The sequence below is a fragment of the Ahaetulla prasina genome, chromosome 10, assembly GCF_028640845.1.
Source record: "Ahaetulla prasina isolate Xishuangbanna chromosome 10, ASM2864084v1, whole genome shotgun sequence".
NCBI classification, from domain to species: domain Eukaryota; kingdom Metazoa; phylum Chordata; class Lepidosauria; order Squamata; family Colubridae; genus Ahaetulla; species Ahaetulla prasina.
In genome coordinates, this window is record NC_080548.1 from 28,866,693 (window position 1) to 28,888,253 (window position 21,561).

At 45.7% G+C, this 21,561-nt stretch overlaps 1 protein-coding gene across 1 annotated transcript; it reads left to right on the forward strand.

Annotated features, from left to right (window-relative positions):
- Nucleotides 1-450: 450 nt before the first annotated feature.
- Nucleotides 451-19,394, forward strand: ERFL (ETS repressor factor like). Its single transcript, XM_058195957.1, has 5 exons — nt 451-646; nt 12,828-13,062; nt 16,714-16,903; nt 17,822-17,945; nt 18,772-19,394. The coding sequence occupies exons 1-5, from the start codon at nt 451-453 to the stop codon at nt 19,392-19,394; spliced, it is 1,368 nt and encodes a 455-aa protein (XP_058051940.1).
- Nucleotides 19,395-21,561: the final 2,167 nt, after the last annotated feature.

The following is a 21,561-nucleotide window of genomic DNA, read 5'->3' on the forward strand; positions in this document are numbered from 1 at the left end:
CTCACCTCCCCCCCACCCCCCACTCGCAAGAAAAAGGCGCAGAAGGTCTCGAGTGGCCTTTTTCCAGCCCCAGATTGCGCGGCAGGACTTTTTGCGTGGAAGCGTCGGGTGCAACTCCGCCGGGCCAGGATTTGAAGCTCCGGTGGAGGAGGGGGGGAGGGCTCCCCTCCCGCTCCCCCGCCAACTCAGCCATCTCCCCATTCCATACCAGTGGGGAAGAGACACGGGACACCCACGCACCCACCCCCGCGAAATCCGCAGCGCCTTCTCTCTTTCGCGTGGGAGTTGGATTTCACACCGCTTTTTCCTCTCCTTTTTTTCCCTTCTCGTGTCAAATCGCGCCGCCGGAGACCCTCATTGCGCTTTCTCTCTTTCTCTCTCTCTCTCTCTCTCTCTCCTGTGTCCCATCCCCCCGCCCTCCCTTTCCTGCAGATAGAAGCCTCCCTCGCTATGGACTGTAACTGCGTATCGGATCTTCTGCTCACCTCTCCCGTGCCGGCTCTCTGGACACCAGGTAACGCGGACCCTCGGGCTGGAGATACGACCGAAGCCCCCCTACCCACTCCCGGGCCCTGCGCGGTGGGGGTTAATCCGGGAGCCAAGGAACTCAGCAATGGGCAGTGGGCGCTTGCCCCCCTCTACCAGGGTGATCAAGCCCTTTGGCCTCTGTTCTAGCCATGCCTGGTTTACCAGCGGTTTAGGAAACTGCCTTTGGTCACGAAGGCTCGGCTTCCAACACGCCCTGGCTGGCTTCACACAGCAGGCTTAACCTGTTTACTGAATGAACTCCTAAACTGGGCCAGAGTAAGACCCTCAGCCTGTAACCCAGAGGCTTGGGTTCACAAAGGGCTAACCCATAGCTCTTAAAAGCTAACATGGTTCAAAGTCACCCTAGTTAGAATGTTTGGCAAGGGCGGCAACTCCATTTGGCTAAGCATGCGGCCTGAACCCAGGCAGACTACCTCGATACAGGTAGTCCTCAACATACAACGTTGAGTGACTGTTAACGCATAAACGCAACCAGGGCGTTGGTTTAAGGTCGCCTCACAATCAGTAGGTTTGGCGAGTTCGATCCTAGGTAGAGGCAGATATTTCGCTCTCTGGGCAGGATGAGAATATATCTGCTGAACAAAACTCCGCATTGGTGACAGGAAAGGGCATCCGGCCAGTAAAGACTCAGCTCCATTCAGATGCCCCGACTCCACCCTGCAAGGGATTAAGGGGTCGTTAAAAAAGGATGGTGATGGTGTTGGTTTAAGGGAAGGCATGTCTGTAATTAAAACAGGAGAGGAGATCAATTGTTCTGTTGAGATACTGATATACCTCGACTTACAACGGTTCATTTAGTGACTGTTCAACGTTACAACAACACTGGAAAATGCCCATTTTTCACAGTTACGACCTTTGCAGCATCCCCACGGTTATGTGATCAAAATTCAGATGTTTGGCAACTTAGTTCATATTTATGACGGTTGCAGTGTCCCGGGGGGTCACGTGATCTCCTTTTGCGACCGTCTGACAAGCCAAGTCAATGGGGGAGCCTGCTTCACTTAACAGCCGTGTTACTTGATCGACAACTGCAGCGAACGTGGCAAGAATCGTCGTAAAATGGGGTTAAACCCATTGATCAAAGGTTTCACTTAGCAACAGAAATTTTGGGCTTAATTGTGGTCGTAACTCGAGGATTACCTGTACTGGATTAAAAACTGCTGGGTCTTTTTTTGACCACGATTGTCCCCTTCATATTCTCACTTGCCAGGTTCTGCAAATCGGTTCATGAAATCAAGCGTTGTCTTCCTTGGTTGTGAAATTTGGCTTGGCTTGATTTCCCCAATGTGCTACATCCTAAGTTGCAAAACTGCAATATAGGCTGTTCGTATGTGACGTATGTGCAAACCTAGAGTAGATAAGCTGAGCTTTTTCTTACTTTTTGTAAGAAAGTTTAGATTGCAAGCTTTCGGTCCTGAAGGACAAATTTGCAAGCATTTCTCAGCAAGTGATAGATGCTTTCCTCACAGTCAGCCCTAGCATATGGTGAAATGCTCCTGGTTCAGACCGGATTGCCCGATCCGGTAGCGATGGTGGCGGGTAGTTCAGAGAACCGGTAGCAAAAATCTCTGCACCCCGCCCCCCCGCCCATGACCACCCAATGCATGGGTCGCCCGCTTCCCCATTTTCCGCTTCTTTTAAAAAATGCTTTTGAAAGGTTAAAAAAAAGAGGCTCTGATGATCCCAGATCCTGATCGTCAGAGTCTTTTTTTTTTTTACTTTTAAAGGCAATTTTTTAACAACCTATTCGGCCATAAAAATGCTTTTAAAAGTAAAAAAAAAAGATCATGCACCACAGCTGACCATCCCCACCCCTCCCAGTGCGCTGTTCTACTTACCCCATGCCTCCTTTTGGTGTGTACTGTGCACACACATGCACCTCACATTTGGTGCGTGGTACACACTGTGCATGCAAACACACAGCGCGCATGCGCAGCCAACGAACCGGTAGTAAACTGGTTCAGATTTCACCACTGGGAGAATGTCTCCCAGGCAGAAAATTGAAGGTTTTTCTGATGTGCCAATCTTAAGACTTTTCTCTGTGCCTGGGTTCACTCAATGGTTAATTTCATTGTGGTTGACTGTACTCAATTAACCCTCTTTTCTGAGTTTGCATGGCATTGCACACTGTTTGATTCGGACAACACGTTCAACTTTGGTTACTGAATGAACTCCCTTTCTGTTTCCACAATGCCCTGGATCATATATTAATACTGTCTGATGTTACACCACACGCTAAATCATTGTCCTCCCCAAAAAAACCAAAACTCCAGGTTTCAAACTAACCAAGTCTAGCGTGTTGTATGAATGTAGCCGCAGGAGTTTTAATTGATCTGGTTATATGTGTTGCCTACACCTCCCACAGACACAGAAAACTTACCAGATGGACTGTCTATCTAGTATAGTGTTAAACTAGACAAAATATTGTTATTAATAATAATGCAACCGAAAGATACCCTCGGAGACCTGCCATATTGTTTTGAATTGTCACCATGAAATTGAGAATGCAAAATTGCGTTTTGGGATTTCAGATTTGAATATGAAAAAGAATTATTACATAAATATAAAATATGTTTTATTATATATTTATACATGCAAATACACGCGCTTTGGAACACTTGGCATTTCTTAATATTTTTAGGAAGGAAATATGAAACCAGGCCAGCTCTCAGTTTTCTCCGTAACACCCAAACCTGCATGCCAACTCTTCAAATCCCACTCTTTTTGCACGTCAGTATTTTAAAACATCAAATATAAAATACTGGTGGATTCAGTCCTGTTGTTTTCACGGATCATCAATGTATATAATTAAGTATATAACTAAACTTGGGGGACATGGTGGCTCAGTGACTAAGACACTGAGCTTGTTGATTGAAAGGTCAGCAGTTCAGCGGTTCGAATCCCTAGTGCTGCGTAACGGGGGTGAGCTCCCATTACTTGTCCCAGCTTCTGCCAACCTAGCAGTTCGGAAGCACGTAAATAAATGCAAGTAGAAAAATAGGGATCACCTTGGGTGGGAAGGTAACAGCATTCTGTGCACCTTTGGCATTGAGTCATGCTGGCCACGTGACCCCGGAGACGTCTTCGGACAGCGCTGGTTTTTTGGCTTTGAAATGGAGATGAGCTCCGTTTAGAGTCGACTCCCCCTAGAGTCAGGAACGACTAGCACATATGTGCGAGGGCAACGTTTACCTTTACCTTACAACTAAATCTAAATCCCACTTTTTATTTACTGATTTAGTGATTTAAAAGACAGGCCTCACTTTTCTTCACCAAAATGAAAGCAAAGGTAGCAATTAAACCATTATAATTAATAAGAAAAAAATCAGCAGACACACTCAGAAAATATTACTTCCTTTTCTAATGCAGTAAAATGAAGCCATCTCTTTCCCCAAATTATCTAAAATATTGTGATTTTAGTAAGCATAGAAAAAAAAAAAAGATTTCAAGGAAGAATCGTATTGGGAGCATTCTCTCTCCCGTGCTGGAGGAAACCCAGCCATGGTGACATTATAAAAAGTTGATTCGGATGAAGAAGGGGGAAAAAAATGCAAATTTGGTGCCCAGCTGGCTGTTGAATGGATGCTGGCTGCTGAGAATTATTTCTTTAAAATATTTCTCTGCCAGGCTTTGCTTCTCGGACTGGAAGTCAAAGGCATGTAGTAAATCTTTAACAAAATATTTCAACCGTCTGGGAACATTTTTAGCAAAGAGAAAATTGTGGAGAAGATTCCAGCTCTGTTGCCAATACATTAAATATAAATAAATATATAAAATTGGCAAGCCCATCCTGGTGCGGAACAAGGGAAGGAAACGCTGTTCAGATCACAACCAAGTGACTTGCCGAGAAATTGTCAGGGTGCCCTTGCGGATTGTGCTGTTGCCGTCTGCCAGTTAGCAATAGACAAACATTTCCCACCCCCTCGTTTCAAACAGCTATTAATTGCACCCTTTCCCTCCAAGCAGTGGCTCCCCCAGGAATCCAGATAGCTGTGAAGTTGATAGCTCCAAGCTGAAAGCTGGGGGCAATTGCGACAATCAAAGGCAGCTGTTTTTAACCCGGGGCTGCCTTTCCCTCGCTTGGCCTCTGAGGAGCGAATCCTGTATGTTTCATTAGCCAGCTGCTTCAATCTTTTTCTTTCTTTCCCCCCCCCACCCTCGCAAAGACTGAAATAATAGCAAGATACTTTAAAGAGGACCCTTCGTGGGCCTGCGTTGAAATAGGAAGGGAGAAAAGGGTTCACTTGGTTTGATTTTGGCCGAAGAAGATGTCTGCTAAAAGGAGGTTGAGAGAGTTAAAATGACAGCTGCAACCACGGCATGGAAGCCTTGCCTGTCGGCCGCAAAAGATGCGTTAAGTTGCCGTTTAGAAGAGTTACGGCTCAAGCCTTTCCTTTACACAAGGATCTAGGCCAGCGTCGGCGAACCTATGGCACGCACACCGGTCAGCTGGCTGTCATGCGCGCAGAAGCGGCGGAACCTGGAAGAGCGGTGTTCCGTCACACATGCGCACCTGGCCTTCCGGGTTGATGTTGTGCGCATGTGCAATGTGCAGTGTTCGTCGGGCGCACTTCCAAGCCGGTATCCGGATATTTGGGTGCCAGCTCACACATGCACAATGGACCACCACTCTTCCAGGTATCGGCGCTCCCGTGCGTGCAAAGGCCAGCGGGGCCATGCATACCTCACGGGATGGTTTCACGTGCCATTTCCAGCATGCGGGCCGGCACGCGGGCATGTCAAAGGTTTGCCATCATGGATCTAGGCCATTAAGGTTCAGTACTAAATTGGAGCCAGATAAGGGGGAGCGGAATTCGGGAGAGGTTGGACTTGTTTGTGGCAATGTAAGGATTCTAGGCTGATGACTTCCTTAACTCTGGTTCCAATTGTGGTCGTAGGCTGAGGACTATGTGAATATTACTGGTTCCCCTTTGCAAATGGGAAGTCCCAGTTATGAAGGTGCGTAAGTGCTTGCGCCAACTTGCTATGTTTCCTTGAAGCATCTACTCTGTTGTTCCTGGGGCAGTTAGTCCTCAATTTATAACAAATAACAACAACAACAACAACAGTTGGAAGGGACCTTGGAGGTCTTCTAGTCCAACCCCCTGCCCAGGCAGGAAACCCTACACCATCTCAGTCAGACGGTTATCCAACATCTTCTTAAAAATGTCCAGTGTTGGAGCATTCACAACTTCTGGAGGCAAGTTGTTCCACTTATTAATTGTTCTCACTGTCAGGAAATTGCTCCTCAGCTCTAAGTTGCTTCTCTCCCTGATTAGTTTCCACCCATTGCTTCTTGTTCTACCCTCAGGTGCTTTGGAGAAAGCCCGACTCCCTCTTCTTTGTGGCAGCCCCTGAGATATTGAAAGACTGCTATCATGTCTCCCCTAGTCCTTCTTTTCATTAAACTAGACATACCCAGTTCCTTCTTCATATGTTTTAAGCCTCCAGTCCCCTAATCATCTTTGTCGCTCTTCTCTGCACTCTTTCTAGAGTCTCAACATCTTTTTTACATCGTGGCGACCAAAACTGGATGCAATATTCCAAGTGTGGCTTTACCAAGGCCTTATAAAGTGGTATTAACACTTCACATGATCTTGATTCTATCCCTCTGTTTATGCAGCCTAGAACTGTGTGGGCTTTTTTGGTTCTTTTAGTGCAGGGATGTCCAAACTTGGCCCCTTGAAGAGTGGTGGACTTCAACTCTCAGAATTCTCCAGTCAGCAACTTGCCCATATTTATAGCTCATGCTGGCTTGGGAATTCTGGGAGTTGAAGTCCACCACTCTTCAAAGAGCCAAGTTTGGACACCCCTGTTTTAGTGACTTTACAATGGCACTGAAAAAAAAGTGAACTATGACCATTTTTCAGACTTACCACTATTGTAACACCCCCTGGTCACATGGTCACAGGATCAAAATTCAGCCGCTTGGCAACCGATTCATAGTTATGACGGTTGCCATGTCCCAGGGAGGGTCACGTGATCCCTTTTTGCGACCGTCTGAACAGCAAAATCAATGGGGCAGCCAGATTCACTTAACAACCATGTTACTAACTTTAACTGCAGTGATTCCCTTAACAAGGAAGGTCGTAAAATGGGACCAAAACTCACTTAACAACTGCCTGGCTTAGCGGCAGAAATTTGGGGCTCAATTGTGGTCGTACGCTGAGGACTACCCATATTGGTTTCACTTGCTCCTCGATTTGCTTGACATAAAAATTTAAATCAAGGCCGCTTTGGGTTTAACTAACTTGGAACAATTTGTGCATTTCGTTTTTTAAATGCACAGAACAAATTAGTTCTTCTTACAGCCAATGGATCTAGATATTTACGGTTAATTAAGACAAAACTTACTAAATAAAATCAAATGTGATGAATAGGGTAGAACAGGGTTTCTCAACCTTAGCATGGATCTGCGAAATTCAACTCCCAGAATTCCAATTCCAATTTTTTTTTTTTTTAAATGAACAACCTGTTTAAGTTAGCATCCAAATTTTGATTATGGGGGCCACAGGGACAGGTGTAAGCAAAAGATTACCTGTTCACTGCAGTTGCCAAGAAAATTAATGGACATATTGATAAAGATTCCGGCGCTAGGCTATACTATTGTACACTTGATCTGTGTAGAGGCAAAAATCCAAATTTCAGGAGTGGGTTGATGGGAAATAGAAGGAAGAACAAGTCAGAGCCTAATTAAACCATTTACACATCCTGCAGCAGCTGTAGAAAAAGTGGCTTTCCCCCCTCAGGGATCATTAAGAATGAAGCCCAAAATAAATCAGCTGATATCACCACATTTTTATGCAACACTATTGCTAGATTTGGAATATTGGTATAACAGATCTATTCACTGGACTTCAAGAAGGCTGGTTTAGGGTTAGAATAACAGAATAACAGAATTGGAAGAGATCTCGGAGGTCTTCTAGCCCAACCCCCTGCTTAGGCAGGAAACCCTACACCATTTCAGACAAATGATTATCCAACATCTTCTTAAAAACTTCCAGTGTTGGAGCATTCACAACTTCTGGAGGCAAGTTGTTCTACTGATTAATGGTTCTCACTGTTAATACATTTCTCCTTAGTTCTAGGTTGCTTCTCTCCTTGATTAGTTTCCATCCTTTGCTTCTTGTCCTTGCTCTTTATTGAATATTTGTTTCCTGGCCTTTCCATAAAATGCCAGTTTTGATTTAAAAATAAAACTGGGCTGGGCGCCATTTTTTAAAAAATGGAGATGGGAGGTAACAATGGCTGCAGGATTGTTATAGCTCCTTCTCATTTTCAGTAATTGGGCTGATTAAAATAGATCAGTAGTGCATGGGCTTCCCTTCCCTCCATTAGAGGTAGTCCTTGACCATTCGTTTGCTGGCTCTGCTGGCTGGGGACTCTGGGAGTTGTAGTCCATGCGTCTTAAAGTTGCCAGCGTTAGGAAACCTTGCTTTCAGCACTGAACAGGTTGAGAGCTGAACGTGGCCGGCTGGGAAATTCTTGGAGAAAAGAGCAACCAAGATTATTAATGGACTGCAGATTAAAACATATGAAGAACGGTTGCAGAAACTACGCATGGCTAGTCTAGTGAAGAGAAGGACCAGGGGAGAAAGGATAGCAGTGTGTTCCAATATTTGAGGGGCTGCCACAGAGAGGAAGGGGTCAAGCTATTTTCCAAAGCACCCGAAGGCCAGACAAAGAATAACGGATGGAAAATTAACAAGGAGAGATTCAACCTAGAAACAAGGAGAACTTTTCAACCCATGGAAGAGAAGCTGCCTTCGGAAGTTGTGGGAGCTTCATCACTGGAGGCTTTCAAGAAGAGATTGGCTATTTGTCAGAAATGGTGTAGGGTCTCCTGCTTGGGTAGTGGGTAGGACTAGATGACCTACAAGGTCCCTTCCAACTCTGTTTTAATCCGAAATTCTGAAAATTCTACTGCCAAGGTTGGGAAACCTGGCTTTTAGAGACCAAGGACGAAGGGAAGGATTGACGTGGCTTTCAGCACTGAACTGAGGCCAATAGATTGCTTGATGATCGTAGGAATACTTCAAGGGGCTTCCATCTTAGACCCATCAAGACTTTTTCAACCTTTCAACCTTTCTGGACCCTTCTGTTGTGTGTATGTGAGTGTCTGCCTTCCATCCTTTCCATGGGTCATCCTTCCTTATAGGAAGTCTTCGACTTACAGCAGTTCATTTAGTGACCGTTCAAAGCTACAAAACCGCACCGAAAAAAGTGACGAGGTCATTTTTCACAGTTATGACCAGTGGCGGGATTTAAGTAATTTAACAACCGGTTCTCTGCCCTCATGATTTCTTCCAACAACCAGTTTGCCAAACTGCTCAGAAAGTTAACAACCGGTTTGCCCGAAGTGGTGCAAACTGGCTGAATCCCACCACTGGTTACGACCTTTGCAGCATCCCCATGATCGTGTGACCAAAATTCAGATGCTTGGCAACCGGCTCACATTTACGACGGTTGCAGACAGTGTCCCGGAGTCACGTGAACCCCTTTGGCGACCTTCCGATGAGCGACGTCAATGGGGAAAGCCAGATTCACTGAAGGCCCAAATGTTCCTAACTGATCAACTGTGGTGATTCACTTAGCGACGGAGGCAAGAAAGCTTGTAAAACGGGGCAAAGCTCACTTAGCAAATGTCTCGCTTAGGAACAGAAAAGATTGGGTTCGGCCGCGGTCGTACGTCAAGGACTCCTCGTATTTCTGTTCTACCCACAGGGCCTCCGAATGCCTGAGCTAGTGATCTGTCCCCCTCCGCAGTCCGGGAGACACGAGCAATGACTTAATTAGCCGGCAACTATCAGCTCTGGCAGCAAACTAACGAGCGTCTGCCAAGTGTCTCTGTTATCTCTCTTGATGCCGATGAGTCAGCCAGGAAACCAGGAACAAACAGGACTTCAGCTCTAATTCTCCCTCTAAGCAGTTGATTTGCTTGCCACGAAGTGGCATAGCAGCCCTTGCTGCTTTTATCCCGTGGGGTGTGGTTCCATAACTCAGCACTTCCTAGGCCTGCCCCACTCCTGCTTCTGTTGTTCCTGCCTCTCCTGCCTACGAAACCTAGGGTCCAGCCAGGCCTGATTGCCATCAGCCAGGTCTGGAGGTGTGGCCTGGGTGGGGGAAAGAGTCAGGGGACGGAGGCCTCATTATCTCCTCCACCTGGTTTACCTCTGGCTCCTGGAGCTGAGCCAGAGAAGCTGGTGCTCCAGAGGTAAGTCCTGACGGCCCTTCCCCCTCGCTTTCCGAGTCACTTTCTGGCAGGGGGCCCGGCTCGGGGGACGCAGACACAACAGCTAGGCATAAAAACCTAAGCAGGGTGGGGGGTGGGTGGGCTGAGATTTTTCCAACGAGCAAGGTACCTCCAAGACCCATCTCACACTTGGCGAGCCATGGCATTCGCCTGATGTAGAAAGGGGCCTTGGGGAAGGCGAATGCAATTTATTGCAGGGGTGCCAAAGGTGCGCAAGGCATCGATCAGCAATTCATTAGGCCCGTTAATGACAGATTCCTAGATAGAGGCACAGATCGGAGGAGGCCAGCTTGACCTCACCTGCACTGGAGAGATCAGGTGCCTTCTGCTTTGAAGGTCTGTCCTCTCCTGAGCTTTTTCTCCGTGATTAATGCGGATGGAGGGTGGCAGCGGAGGTGACCGAACCGCCTATCGCAGAGCCCTAGAGAGGCCTTTGTTTAAACACTGGGTCAAGGTGGTTAGGAAAGCCCGCGGCAGAACTAAGATCGGAACGTTAAGAGTCCGCGCGTCTTAAAGCTGGCAAGGTTGAGAAACCGTGTATGATAGACCCATTTCCTGGAAATAAGGTTCTACCAGCAGAGCACAGAAGCAAATAAGGAAATAAGACAATTCTAAAACAACTCTAAAAGAGGACTCTCGTTTTTTATTTTGTGAACCTTGAAAGGCCAAGCCTCCGAACTTCGTGGAACGGGAGCTTGGACATCAATTAAGTCTCCTGTGAAAACCCAAGTTTATCAGAACAAAGAATATGCACGTATTCTCTCTCTCTCTCTCTCTCACACACACACACACACACACACACAATTGTGACTTGGAGAGCACAGACTCTGTCTAGTTCGCTCAGCATGTCTCAGTTCAGATCGCTTTGCCTGAAGCTGTCTGTCTGATCCTATCCAGGTGTTTTCAGAAATAAACCCAGCAGAGTTCTCTGAGATTTATGTTCCAAGGAGCTGCAAAATTCCACTCGATGAAATGAGTGGAGGAAATCCGTGGATCAGCTCTGCCTAAGTCTTAATTCGGGACTCACACTTTTTCTTCCTTCCCAAATTATTTCCATTTTTTTTTAATATGCTTCTTAAATGTGACATGTTTTCACAATGCCAATTTTTGTCTATAAGGGTTTTTTTTAAAAAAAAGAAAACATGTCCACGTGCTGTGGAATTAAGTAAGTCATAAGCCTGGAATCCTTATGTTGCCACAAAGAAATTCAACCTCTGAAGTGGTGTAGGGCAGGGGTCTCCAACCTCGGCAACTTTAAGACGTGTGGACTTCAACTCCCAGAATTCCTCAGCCAGCTTTGCTTTGCTGGCTGAGGAATTCTGGGAGTTAAAAGTCCACAAGTCTTAAAGTTGCCAGGTTTGGACACCTGTTGTGCCTCGCCCGCCCCCCTCTCCACAGCCGGGCCCCTTCCATCTCCTGCTATCTCAGCCAGAGATTGATAGTGAAGACGAATGGCCTGGCATGCCTCCAGCCCCCAGCCCTGGCACCATGCCCAGACAGACTGAGCAAACAAACCTCCCTCCTATAGCATGTGAGCATGATGAGCATGAAGCCAGCCACGAGCTAGAATTGCCGGCAGCTGAGGACAAAAAGACACAGTGGACAGATCCCCACTTCTGGAGAATGGAGAGGTGACGCCAGCAAAAGGAAGAGAGGGGCAGGCCTGGATAAGTGCTGAGTCATGGAGCCACACCCCATTGCCTATATAAAGGATCTGCTTTTTGGCATTCCTTGAGTCAGGCAAAGTCTCATCTGGTTGCTGAAGTCACATCTTGGATTCCTGCCTGCCCTGAGAACTCTGACAGGAATTTGGCAAAGCTGCAGAGGCTTCGTGGCCACGCTTGATACAGACTTCCCAGACCCGGTCGTCAGAGGAGGAGTGGGACACGACAACACCTTTGGTGTAGGGCTTCCTGCCTAAGAAGGGGGTTGGACTAGAAGACCTCCAAGGCACCTTCCAACTCTGTTATTCTATTCTTTCTGGAGCAAGGAGAAGGAGAGGAGGAGAACTGTGGGGTCCTTGGTGCTTTCTCTGCTGGGTTGTTTTCTTCTAGATGTTTCGTTACCCAACTAGGTAACATCATCAATGCTAGAAAGGAGTGGGGTTTGCTCTGAAGAAACAGAGACAACAACACAGAAAACAAACCCCACCCCTTCTAACACTGATGGTGTTACCTAGTGAAATTAAACATCTGGGGGGAAAACAAGCTCAGATAGAACTGCACAGGACTGCACAGTTCTCTCCTCCTCCTCCCTTCGTCCTTGTTCCAAAAAGATTGGCAACATAAGGATTCTAGCCTTATGACCTACTTACCTCCACCACCAGCTCTGCCTGCTCTTCTCCTACACTGTCCCCCCCGTGTAAAAAAAAAAGGGGGGGAGGTTGATCACAGAAAGCAAACCCCACTCCATTCTAGCACTGATGATGTTCCCTAGTTGGGTAACGAAACTTCTGCAAGAGAACAACCCAGCTCAGAGAGCACAAAGGACTCCACAGTTCAACCTGAGCTACAAATATTCTCTCCTGCTGAAATTTATATTCTATAAGAGTATTTATTGTGCAGATGAAAGCGAGCAGATCAGAGGTGGGTTTCAGCAAGTTCTGGACCAGTTCTGGAGAAGCGGTAGCGGAAATTTTGAGTAGTTCGGAGAACCGGTAGTAAAAATTCTGACTGACCCCATCTATTCTCTGCCTCCCAAGTCCCAGCTGATCGGGAGGAAATGGGGATTTTGCAGAAACCTTCCCCTGAAATGTAAAAAAAAAGTCTTTCTATATGGAATAATAGGATTAGCTAGTTAAGACTTGTGACCTACAATCAATTCATTATTATTATTATTATTATTATTATTATTATTATTATTATTATTATTATTATTATTATTATTATTATTATTATTATTATTATTATGATGTTGAATATATATTTTATTGATGCGTTTTTTTAAAGAAACAAAAAGTTCCAACTCTATCTGCCCAGCGTGTTGTCTGGGCACACCATTAATTTTTTTTTTTTTTCATGGGCAGGTTTTGCCTTCCCGGATTGGGCCTATAAACCCGAGTCGAGTCCTGGTTCCCGTCAAATCCAACTCTGGCATTTTATCCTGGAGTTGCTGCAGAAGGAAGAATACCAGAATGTCATTGCTTGGCAAGGAGATTACGGCGAGTTTGTCATCAAGGACCCCGATGAAGTGGCCCGACTATGGGGTATTCGTAAGTGCAAACCCCATATGAACTACGACAAGCTGAGCCGGGCTCTAAGGTGAGACGGGGGGGAAAATTATTCCCAAACAATATACCGTTCCTAAAGAAAATACCTGTTGAGAATGTACTGTCTTTCAAGATTTGTATGAGCAAACTCAAAATTATTTAAACTGGATTCAACATTTTAGCGTAGCATGAAAAATATTAATATTACATGGTTCGAGGCTTTCTTTTTTTGGGGATAAAATACAGCTAAAAAAACCGACTGGAAAGTGATTGATTTAAGTCTCCCTAGTCTTAAATTTGCTTCTATAAAAACAAAGTTAGTAAGAAAAGTTGGAGGAATAATAATTTATGAACCCGTATGCTGCATCTCAACTATTTTAGGCAGCTTACAATAATCGCAGAAAGAAATTTGAAAAATGTAGCTGCATTGCTTGAAACACCCAAAAATGTACTACAGGAGTGGCCAGAATTGTGGGAACCTTTTGGGAAAAGTGTATTTTTGAGGGTTGATGGCTAATAACACCACTTTTTTTTTTTTTGAGTTTCAAGATAATCATATTCCATTGCTGGAATGGCCTAGGAATAGCCCAGACCTTAACCCAATTGAAAATTTATGGAGCCGACTAAAGAAACTTGTTAGTCAGAAGCGACCCAGCAACAAAACCCAGTTAATAGAAGCAATCATTCAATCTTGGTTTCACATTATAACAGGTGCAGAACTCAAAGACTTGGTTCACTCCATGGGAAGACACTGTAAGGCCTTAATTTATGCATAATACTTCATGAAGTATTAATTGACATGGTGATAATTTTTGTATATCTCATTTTTTCTATGTGTTTCACTTTTCTTCTTTATACTGTAACTGCTATCCTTCATAAAAGTTATTGCATTACATTCTTGGTTAAATTATCTTTCCATTGATATATAATTTTATAACACTACTTCAAAAAAAGGGGTGCTGTTAGTTAGTTTTAGAAAATACACTTTTCCCAAAAAGTTTCCACAATTTTGCCCACTACTGTATATTAATACCAACTTCCAGTGACTGAATGTTTAACCGATTTTTTTTAAAAAAAATAGTCTTTGAAAAGTGCTTTAACAAATGGACAGCAATTCATTTTCTAGCAAAAGGACTCCAAAAAATGTTTAGCTGGTGACTGCCATCTTCAAAAGATGAATTTTTCTTGGTATGAAGGATGATCTGTGGCATTTTAAAGGGGTTTGCATAAGGCTCGTTCATCATCTAACTCCAAAGAAGCCATAGAATTATTAATTTTGGGGGGGGGGCCTTTGGAGAACGGTTGCCGTATTTATAAGCGCTTTTGATTAATTAAGCGGCCTACCAAAACTCTTATGATTAATTAGGAAAACTTCCGTGATGTAGCAGCAACCCTGCCAAATATTACTGTTACCCATAATATCAGTTTATCATCCTGTCATATCACGAACAGCATAGTCCTTCTTAGGTGTCAAAAAAAATCCCAAAACACTCAGCTTTCTTCTACCTCTTCAAAGTGCAGGATAAAACCCCGCACGAGCTCTCCGGTTACCTTCTCCGTAATTGATCGACAGCAATATTTGTTATCGCTTATTAATTAACTGCATCTCCCTGGCCGCTTGAGATTCCTCTTCCCTAATTAATATTTATGAGGAGCTAAGCGCTATTGACACTTCTTATTAACTCGGCCTGGGAATTCAGCACTGCTTTTGCCCAGTAAATAAATTCTAAAGACGCCCCTCGCCCCCACCACCACAGGAGAAACTCAAGAGATATGTTGCTAGCACAGATTAAAAGGGAACTTGGTGGCAATATGCTATTGCTTGCTAGGGGGCGCTTTATTAGAAATCCGCATTGATTTCTCTAAAAATACCAGTAGAGGGCACTGAACTGCAAGAAAAAAAATGATTTTTAAAAAAAATTTGCATTTATATCCCGCCCTTCTCCGAAGACTCAGGGCGGCTTACACTATGTCAAGCAATAGTCTTCATCCATTTGTATATTATATACAAAGTCAACTTATTGCCCCCAACAATCTGGGTCCTCATTTTACCTACCTTATAAAGGATGGAATGCTGAGTCAACCTTGGGCTTGGTGGGGCTTGAACTTGCAGTAATTGCAAGCAGCTGCTGTTAATAACAGACTGTCTTACCAGTCTGAGCCACAGAGGCCCTTAATCCTCTTTCCAAAAGAATGGCAACCAGTTCTATTTAGTTGGTATTTTAACATTAACAAGAGTTGGAAGGGACCTTGGAGGCCATCTAGTCCAAACCCCCTGCTCACGCAGAAGACCTATACTAGGGATTTGAACCGCCGACCTTTCTGATCAACAAGCTCAGCATCTTGGCCACTGATCCACCTAATTAGTCAATAGTGGGTATTTTACCCCATGTGGCTAAATTGTTGCTGAAAGAAGAAAAAAAAAGGATATAAGATTCTACGGTTTATTTTACCGATCGTCTCTATAGAATTTAGATACAGCATTCGGTGTGAATTTTTAAAAGGCAGCTTCTCTATCGCTGTTACATGCGTGCAAATATGGATCAAATCATTTTAAATCAATAAATGCAGCGCTTTGGTAATTGATATTAGAAAATGTTTGCATCTTTTGGATTTTGCCTTATTCTACTCTAAACTCTTAGCTTGAATCAGGGTTGAATGATTTTGACTAGAGGATGAGGGAGAGGGAAGTGGATGGGAGTTTCTCATCGCTCCACAAGAGGGATCCTGAACCAGCTTTAGAAGTGATTTTCAAGACTCCAGATCAATTGCCTTGCATATTTTGAAATCTGCTGTTGGACAATGGAGTTTTCCAAGCCTTTATTATTATTATTTCTTCTTCTTCTTCTTCTTCTTCTTCTTCTTCTTCTTCTTCTTCTTCTTCTTCTTCTTCTTCTTCTTCTTCTTCTTCTTCTTCTTCTTCTTCTTCTTCTTCCTCCTCCTCCTCTCTCCTTTTCTCTTTCCTGATGATGGCTAAGAAGAAAGTTAAACATTTAAACATTTTGGGTGTGGCTGTAATTTGAGGACTTCTGTTTTCCTCTTTTTTTTTTTTTACTCCTAATTAAATGCAGGATGGGTGATGCAAAATACAGTAAGTAGAAGCCCACTTCTACTTCATCCGGCATGTTGTTTTAACCACAGAGTGGACCTGCTCTGAGCAAGCCACTCCCATCTGGTGCCTCCTTTTTTTTTTTTTTTATTTGCATTTATATCCCGTCCTTCTCCGAAGACTCAGGGCGGCTTACACTATGTCAAGCAATAGTCTTCATCCATTTGTATATTATATACAAAGTCAACTTATTGCCCCCAACAATCTGGGTCCTCATTTTACCTATTATTATTATTATTATTATTATTATTATTATTATTATTATTATTATTATTATTATTATTATTATTATTATTATTATTATTATTATTATTATTATTATTATTATTATTATTATTATTAGAATTTTTACAGCCAGAGATAAAATACAAAATATGTACATCCTTATAAAGGATGGAAGGCTGAGTCAACCTTGGGCCTGGTGGGGCTTGAACCTGCAGTAATTGCAAGCAGCTGCTGTTAATAACAGACTGTCTTACCAGTCTGAGCCACAGAGGCCCTTTTGAAGCAGAGCATGTTCTGCGATTACATTCGGAATGAGGAATTTATATCCACCAACCGCTAACGCAGCTACTCCACGTCTTCTTTCTGCAGGTATTACTACAACAAGCGGATACTCCACAAGACCAAAGGGAAACGCTTCACCTACAAGTTTAACTTCAGCAAAGTGGTCTTGGTTAATTACCCGCTCCTTGATATGGCTGCCAACTCCCCATTTCTGCTCACTCAGAGCCCTTTTAATGGGAGCAACCATGGGGCCGACTGCACCCCACTGACCACCGAGGTATGACAAGCAAGAGAGAGGAGAGAATGTAGAATGTAAGGGGAGGTGGGGAAGACCTTGGGGAGATGAGGAGGAGGTGGGGGAGAAATGAGGCCTAGGGCAGGGGTCTCCAACCTTGCCCACTTTGAAGACTTGTGGACTTCAATTCCCAGAATTCCTCTTCCATGGTTACAGGAATTGGGCCTGGATAGTCTAGGGAAGAGAAGGACCAGGGGAGACAGGATAACAGTCTTCCAATATCTGAGGAGCTGCCACAGAGAAGAGGGGTGGTGGTTTCAAGCTATTTTCTAAAGGCCAGACAAAGAATAATGGATGGAAACTGATCCAGGAGAGATTCAACCTGGAAATGAGGAGGAACTTTCTGACAGTGAGAACAATCAAACCCATGGAACAGAAGTTGCCTTCGGAAGTTGTGGGAGCTTCATCACTGGAGGCTTTCAAGGAGAAACTGGATTGCCATCTGTCAGAAATAGTGTAGGGTGTCCTGCTTGGGCGGGAGGTTGGACTACAAGGTCCCTTCCAACTCTGTTAATCTAATCTAAGGTCTTAAAGTTGCCGAAGTTGTAGATCCTCCTGGCTTAGGGAATGGTCAGAGAAGAGAAGGCACATAGAAAGGCTCTTCCTTAACTTCTTGGGTTACAGAAGAGACCAGACAGGAGATTAGTCCTATCAGACTTACACAACCAGATTTGCTAATTATGGTAGTAAGATTACCTTAACTGAATCTAATGACCACGGAATTCACTTAACAACTGCAGATTGGTTTAACAACCGTGGCAAAAAAGCATGGTAACATCAGACATGTGAAGTAGGTTTGCTTGATGCTAGCAAGAGGTGTTTCAAGGTTCTCTCACTGTCTCCAATCCTTCCCTCTCTGCCCTGCTGCCGTCTCTCACCTGCTGGATTCGCTTTCTGCAGGCCTTGCAAAGCCTCTTCTCAAGCCCTCGCTTGGGGGATCCCTCCAGCCGCACCCAACTCTTTGAACGTCAGCCAGAACCAGAGAAACTGAGGCTGGATGCAGCCTTCCCATTCTTGGGATCAGGTGAGTGTGCATGTCTGGGTGGTTTTAGGCTGGGGAGCAAGGGGCTGAAGGCTGATATAAAAAACATTTTCCTTCCTTCCTTCCTTCCTTCCTTCTTTCCTTCCTTCTTTCCTTCCTTCCTTCCTTCTTTCCTACCCACCTACCTACCTACATTCTTTTCCTTCCTTCCTTTCCTTCCGTCTTATTCTTTTCCTTCCTTGTCTCTTACATTCTTTTCCTTCCTTCCTTCCTTCCTTCCTTCCTTCCTTCCTTCCTTCCTTCCTTCCTCCCTCCCTCCCTCCCTCCCTCCCTCCCTTCCATCTTCTTTTCCTTCCTTCCTTCCTTCCTTCCTTCTTCTCTCCCTCCCTTTGTTTTATACCATCTGTATTATTTTTACAAATAACTCAAGATGGCAAACATATCCAACAGAACTTCCTCCTCCTGTTTTCTGAGGGAAATGGGTTGGACTGAAAGAGAGGGATTGGCCCAAAGTCACCTAGCTGGCGGTCATGCCTAACGTAAGACTAGAACTCTCAAATTCCTGTTCATTGGGCCACCTAAAGTCACCTAAACTGGCTTTCATGCCTAAGATGGGCTAGAACTCTCAGTCGCCTGGTGATTGGCCCAAAGTCACCCAGTCGGTTTTCATGGCTAAGGTGGGATTAGAATACAGAGTCTCTGGTTTTTTTTTAGTCTGGGGCCTTGACCACCAGGCCAAACTGGCTCCACAATAGATTTCAAGGGATATTGATATTATATTGGCAATTATGCGATCTCAAACACATTTATCCAATTCTTGGTCTCAGCACTGGAGTGTCTGCTCACCTCTCTTTCCTTCTCTCCACAGGTATGGCTGGCTACACGAAACCTCCCAGTTTGCTGACTCCATACGGCCGGAACGCCTCCTTTCCCGAATACCCTTGGAATTTTAACCCTTACCTGTCCAGCACTTTCCCCCTGAACAGCTCCAAACTGCCCACCTCTCTCTATTCCCCTCATTTCTACCCCAACCCTTTGTCTGGCTCCCTGGCTCAGCTTCCCACCCCGATCTCCCTCCTGACCAACGAAAACCCCGAGAGAACTACAGCCCTGGCGGGTAGCTCTGTGCCCCGACTCTGCCTCCCGACCCATAGCACAACTCTGCCCCTCCGCGGGGATGTCCACGGACCGAGCGCTCGCAATAAGGAATTGCTAGGCACCAGGCCATCCAGCCCTTCCGGGGCCCGAGGGGCCAAAGAGGACCCAGCGTCCGATTCTGAATTGGAAATCACAGATTTGAGCGAATGCAGTTCGGAAAACGAAGGCTGTGACTTCAGCCCCGACAGTCTGGAGACGTTAGAGAGCCAGGTGCCCAATTACAAGCGGTTGGAGGGCGAGCGGACGGCCAGAGCAAGGCCCGGTCAGCTAGATGGGGAGGTGGGAGTCGGCCTGGCTCTTCTCAAGCCAGGGAAGGCTCTTGCAAGCAGTTGAAAGCGAACCCCCTAAGGAGCTTGATGGCCCCCAAGGAGCTTCTCTCTGCCCCCACCCACCCCCGATTCGAAACCAAGGTTAAAGGAAACAACTAATCCCACCCCTCTGTGTCCACTCAATGTCTATTTTTATAGGAAAGTTCTATTCAAGGAATATACTGAGTCTAACCCCACCCACCCCATACAATCACCCCTTCTCCAGTCCTTCAAAACGAGGCTGGAATTCTCTCCCTGCTTAACATTTAAAACTTGTCTGAGCTTGCCGATCGGAAAGGTCGGCGGTTCGAATCCCCGGCACAGGTCTTCTGCGTGAGCAGGGGGTTGGACTAGATGACCTCCAAGGTCCCTTCCGACTCTCTTACTGTGAAAACCATCTTTTGGAGCCTGGGACTGGAGGATGAGGGTGGTTTTGAAAGAGATCCCCAGATCCCACCTGACTGGTTGACCGATCAGAGTTTTTCCTGGTCACACCTTTCCTGCTCTGCCCCCCCCCCCCATTCCCCAAATTTAATTCCTCCGAGCGGCTGCTCTCAGTTCAAAGCCCCTGTTGCCACCGTCCGTCCGTCTCAGATCTTCTCCACAATGGACCTGTCCCTGTTCATGGACTGGCCAGTTCTAAAACAGCCCCTCCAGTAAGATCCCGATTCAAAAAAAAATCCCTATTTCAAAGGTAAAATGTGCAATAGCTTCTCTCTCTTTTTTTTTTAAAAAAAGAAAAGCCTTGTTACGGAACACGTCGAGAGAATCAAGTTTCCTTGATTCTGGTGGCCGAGGCCGAAAACTCCCCCTTTTCCAACTAACCACGTTTACTAAAAGGCTGCGCCTTTTCGCCCCCATAGACGTTAACACAACCCTTGAATTCACGGAAATCTGCCCCCAGGCTACTTTGTCGAACAGAACGGCAGGAGAATTTGCTGGCAAACGTACCATCTGGGGTGGCTTAACCGTTGACCTCCCTGTTGTGTCTTGCCCGCTCTCACCGCAGCCGGGGTCTTCTTATCTGCTTCCGAACGCTGAAGAATGTCCTAGTATGCCTCCCGGCCCCAGCCCTGGCTCCATGCCCAGACAGGTTGCAGAGGAGGGAGCACCTCCCGGCCCCAGCCCTGGCTCCATGCCCAGGCAAACGGAGCAACTAGACCCCTCCCCCTCCCCCTCCCCCACAGCATGTGAGCCTGAGGGAGGTTTATTACCAACAGCTGCAGACTGGAGTGACCCTCGCTTCAGGAGAATTGATAAGCGGCGTCAACAGAAGGAAGGGAGGGGCAGGCCTGGATAAGTGCTGAGTCATGGAGCCACACCCCATGGCCTATATAAAGGATCTGCTTTCTGGCATTCTCTGAGTCAGGCAAAGTCTACCTTATATTGCTGAAGTCACTTTCTGGTCTCCTGCCTGCCTTGAGGACTTTGCTAGGACTTTGGCAGAGCTGCAGAGGCACACCTGATTCGGATTTCCCTGACCCGGCCGTCAGCGGAGGAGTGGGACACGACACTCCCTTGCAGGTGTCTTTAACGGTAGTTTAAGAAAGGTAGCTTGTTCCCTTGGTCCAAGCAGAAGCATAAAGGCTGCCCTGTTTTGAAAATTTGTATGTCCTGTCCAGTGGTGGGTTTCTACCGGTTTGCCCTGGTTTGGGCGAACCGGTAGTGGCGGTGGCGGGAGGCTCCGCCCACTCGCCCGGATCTCATCACGGGCGGATGGAAGGTTCTGCGCATGCGCAGAAGTGTCATGCACGAGCGCTCACACTTCCAAACCGGTAGCGAAGATAAGTGGAACCCACTACTGGTCCTGTCGTTCAAAGGGTCAGCTAGAACAGGGGTCTCTAACCTTGGCCACTTTAAGCCTGGCGGACTTCAACTCCCAGAATTCCCCAGCTGGAAAACTGTTCCCCAGCTGGGGAATTCTGGGGGTTGAAGTCTGCCAGGCTTAAAGTCACTAAGATTGGAGACCCTGCCCCCCAGTTAGATCACATATTGAGGTTTATAATCAGGATTCAAATACAGGTAGTCCTCCGCATACGACCACAATTGGGGGGGTCAGAATTTCTGTCCTAAGCAAGACAGTTGTTAAGTGAGCCACACCCAATTTTTATGACCTTTTTTTGCCCAGGTTGTTTGCTAAGAGAATCACTGCCGTTAGGTGAATCGTGCGGTCCTTAAGCAAACCTAGTGAC